This window comes from Octodon degus, unplaced genomic scaffold, assembly GCF_000260255.1.
Source record: "Octodon degus isolate 3935 unplaced genomic scaffold, OctDeg1.0 scaffold00010, whole genome shotgun sequence".
Taxonomy (NCBI): Eukaryota; Metazoa; Chordata; class Mammalia; order Rodentia; family Octodontidae; genus Octodon; species Octodon degus.
The window spans coordinates 2521054-2525088 of record NW_004524586.1 but is presented as its reverse complement, the minus strand read 5'-3'; the positions used below and the strand labels follow the sequence as shown (position 1 = coordinate 2525088).

Here is a 4035-nt window from a genome sequence, read left to right as displayed (position 1 = left end):
TTAAGAAGGTACTTTTATTTCCTCCAGTGTACTGGATGTTTGGAGAGAATTTTGATAATGTCAAAGAGTGAAGATGTGGACTCCACAGTTCTTAACTCTTTCTGGACTGCATTTCTGGCTGTTGACTTGCAAGACGGAAGATGAAGAAAAGACCTCAGGGGCTATGAATGAAAGGAGTAGACCTTTGTCCAAGCATTCCTCTCTTCCCTGTACTTCTGAATTTCTCTGTCACTGCCAAGGGTTTTTGAGTACAAGGCTTGCCAGGCAGTTTTCTGAGGAGTGAGCATCTCTTCTCCAGTGCTGAAAAGAAGTCAATTGCTGAATGCAGAGGAGGAGGAGGGGGAGGAATGTCCTTCTCAGCCTGATTCTCCACCTTCGTTGGCCCCCCTTATCTCCAAAGAAGGATCTATAGGGAGATTGTAGGGTCACAGCTTGTTGTTCTTTCTTCACCTACCTTCCTCCTCTGACATTTAGATTATGACCCTGTCCTTTCCACTCAATTTTCTTCCTTAGTGCTCCTCTCTGTGCTTCAAATATTCCCTAAAGATGGGATGGCTGTTTACTGTTTCCATCTATCATGAAAATCCCAAGTGGCACCTACAAAAAAATTACCATCACTTCAAAAGAATCCTGAAATGGAATGAACATTAAATGTCTTATACGTGCTACAAAAATAAAACTTTTAAGATAACTTTCTTTTGTTTATCTTCTTGTGCCTGTGTGATACTGGGGGTTGAAGCCATGTCCTCACACAGCACGGTATTGCTCTGTTTCCCAAGCTAATCTTGAACAAGTGATCCTCTTGCTTAAGCCTACCACAATGCAAGGAATACAGATTGGGGTTCCTGCACCAGGCTTAAAAATCAGTTTCTCTAATAGCAGTGTTCATGAAAGAAAACCTCAAAGTCACTCACTATTCAGCCCCCACAAAAATTCTTCTTCTTTTTTTTAATTTTGGCAGAACTGGGGATTGAACTCAGGTCCTTGCGCTTGCCAGGGAAGCACTTATCCTACTGAGCCGTCTCCCCAGCCCCAAAAATTCTTGCTTTGTTAAACAAAAATTTTATGGAAATGAATTTGTAGGATAATAGCATTTCTATGGGAAGACTTTCTAACTAAATGGAAATCTTTATAATAAATCTTAAGTTTAAAATATTTATCAGATTTTCTATCATCTCAGGCAAGCTCTTTCAATTATGCTTCAGAACAGGATTTCCTTTCTCTATGCCAGACACAGAATTATGAGGATAAGGAAAGCTTCCTGACAATTTATGTGCTGTATGCTATGGCCTTTTCATAATAAAAATCAGTCTCATGTTAACTGGTGCTGACCATGTCTGCCCGAGCTCCTCTCCTCTCTTCTTCTCTCATTGCTACGCTGTCTGCACTTCTCTGTGGCACCATCCCCTCATGTGCCGAGCCCTGCCTGCTCGTCCTAGCATTACCTGTGGCCCGAGGGCTGCTGCTGGGATAGAGCATTAGTGGCCTTCTGCCAAGACCCAAGATGAGTGACGCTAGGAACATCTTCCAAGCACTTTCTGGAGATTCACATGACTCATCCTTGGCCATACCTGCGACCTCTGGGTGTTTCATCAGGAGGAGGAGAGCATATCTCAGTGTTGAACTTGTTGTCTCTGTCCCAGCCCCGAACAAGTCACTTATGGTGATAACCAAGTTCTCATAAGTAAAAGCTGTTTCAGCGTTGTTTGCCTAGGAATGATTTGGTGCAATATTGGGATAAATTACTTGCCAGCCTATTTATTCAGAATAAATCTATAATAATTGATGATGTTATAAAATTGGGCAAACAAATCCTGGATGTGCTATGATAGAAAAAAATACAGATGCCGCTTAACTGACTCAAACTTCATTTCCCACAACTCACATCTTCCTGGGCATCCATTTCTGTGTGTGAGACCCTCCCTTGCTAGATGCACCATGCAGGATACTGATACCTCAAAATGTTGTGAGCAAAAGCATGTTGATGCTTTTTTTTTTCTGTTTTCAGAGGACAAATATGAACAAGAAGATAGAATAGACATTATTTTGGGACATGCGTATTTAATCATAAAAATGCTAAACACAGTGAAGAAAAACAGAAGGCACTTGCTTCTTTAATACTGTGAGACTACACAATGACCCTTACACTGTCCATAGTGAAAATCTTTAAGCAGAGAAAAACAAGTGCACTTTTTGCTTAAGGCTTTAATAATTAGATGTTTTTCTTATTTGTAAAAAAGCACAAATTTGTCTTCATGAAAATAGGAAAAAATTTTGTATGCTAAAGGTCACAAGCTTAACACAAGGATCATTAATTCCTTAAAAAATTTGCATAAGCTCAATATTATCTACTTAATATGAATTTAAAATTTATTAGCAGCATATTAAACAATAAATTGTGGAAGGTAAAGGAAAAAGGAATGGATAAAGAAAACAAGCTGGCCTCACAAAAGAAGAGTGCAGATATGACTGAAGGTAAGTTAGTTGGTCTAAAGAACAAGAATTAATATGTTACATTTGACAAAATTCAACATTCTTTCATGATGAAGTTCTAAACCAATTTGATAAACATAAGTGCTTACTACAATAGGAGCCATATATGATAATCTCAAAACTAACATCAGTCAATGTGTACATTTACTTTTCTTCTAAGATCAGGAACTAGATGATGTCATAATAAGAAGGTAATGCAATGCAACATATTATTGTATAAAATATATTAGCTCATAAAATAAGGCTTAACAAAATTTACAAGATGGGAATCACATCACTCTCATCAATTCTACTCAAGAAAATGGAGAAAATGGTTTATTTTGTTAACTTATGAGTGAGGCATCAAGCTAGAAGATGGGCCTAAGATAGAGGTGGGTAATCATCAATATTGATAGGAATGTAGATAGACAGTGAACCAGGAACTTGGAGCACAAATGAACTTCCTCAGGCAACATGGAATGTATCCCTCTTGCTCATAAAGGAAGATGTAACTACCTTAGTGGCTGCCAAGTTCTTCAGTTCAGAGGAAATTATAATGCAAAACAATAATCAGGTTATTTTTTAGATCCCCATTTCCTGTAAATACTACATTTGAAAGAGCTGGGCTTCATACATGTTTAACTTTTTCTTTGGCTTTGTCTCTTCCAGACTTAAAAAACTATTTTGCTCACTCAAGACAAAAATGCCTCATGTTGAAGCCTTTAGAGGGCCTTTAGACAGAACCTCTGGAGAGTGTCTCTGACTGCTGATCAACAACTACAACCCCTTTCAGCCTGAAGAAGCCAGAGTGGTCATCGTCCATGGTTCCCACACAAAGGTGTGGGTTACTTCTTCAGAGGGGAAATGTTGTAGGCAGCTGAATTAGATAGAAATATTATAGGCAGTGAGACACGGCCAGGCCCTCAAGGAGACAAGATGGAAGACAAGGTAACTTTCAAACTTGGAAGAGACAGACACTCCCTATGGGCCAGACTTCAAGACAAATGAGGACATACTTCCCTAGGAATGGGAAACAGGGATTGATATTCTAAATAGGTATCAATCACCTTGGGAGAGTCCACATGAGTCCAAACTCAGCCCCCAACAGGAAGAGACCCTGTCCCATATTCATGCCTACTTGCTATGTGACTCACTTCCTCATTTGGTACTGGATTTAATCAATTTTACCTGAGCAATGGTGCTTGTAATCTCACTGGTTGACCATAGTTTTGCCCCACCTCATGCCCACCTAAGGGAGTTCCCACGTTCTCCACCACCTTAGATACTTCTCACCACATGGTTTTACTCTATAAAAGTCCCTGGAAGAGACAGCTTCCTGGGGATAATCTGCTTGGGTCCTCCTCCTATCCATCTGTTGAATAGGAGCATTATTTCCCTCAGTAAAAATATTCTGCTCATAAAAAAAAAAAGTTGAACTAGAGAGCCTCAGTTTCAATGGTTATTTTAGCTTCACAGACTGACTCACCTGTGACTGGTGGCTGCCAAACAAGTAATTCCCATGACCTGCTTACCTGCAAGTGACTCTAAATGGGGCAGTTACAT

The 4035-nt window shown here is 39.6% G+C and overlaps 1 protein-coding gene across 1 annotated transcript in view; it reads right to left on the bottom strand.

The window, feature by feature from the left end:
- The window catches only part of LOC105741320 (cytochrome P450 2C16-like), a 116385-nt gene that overhangs the window by 4721 nt on the left and 107629 nt on the right, over positions 1-4035 (bottom strand). The window contains exon 5 of the mRNA XM_023709030.1: positions 1333-1710. Within this exon, the coding sequence (XP_023564798.1) occupies positions 1333-1710 (378 nt within the window). The remainder of the gene's footprint in view (positions 1-1332; positions 1711-4035) is intronic.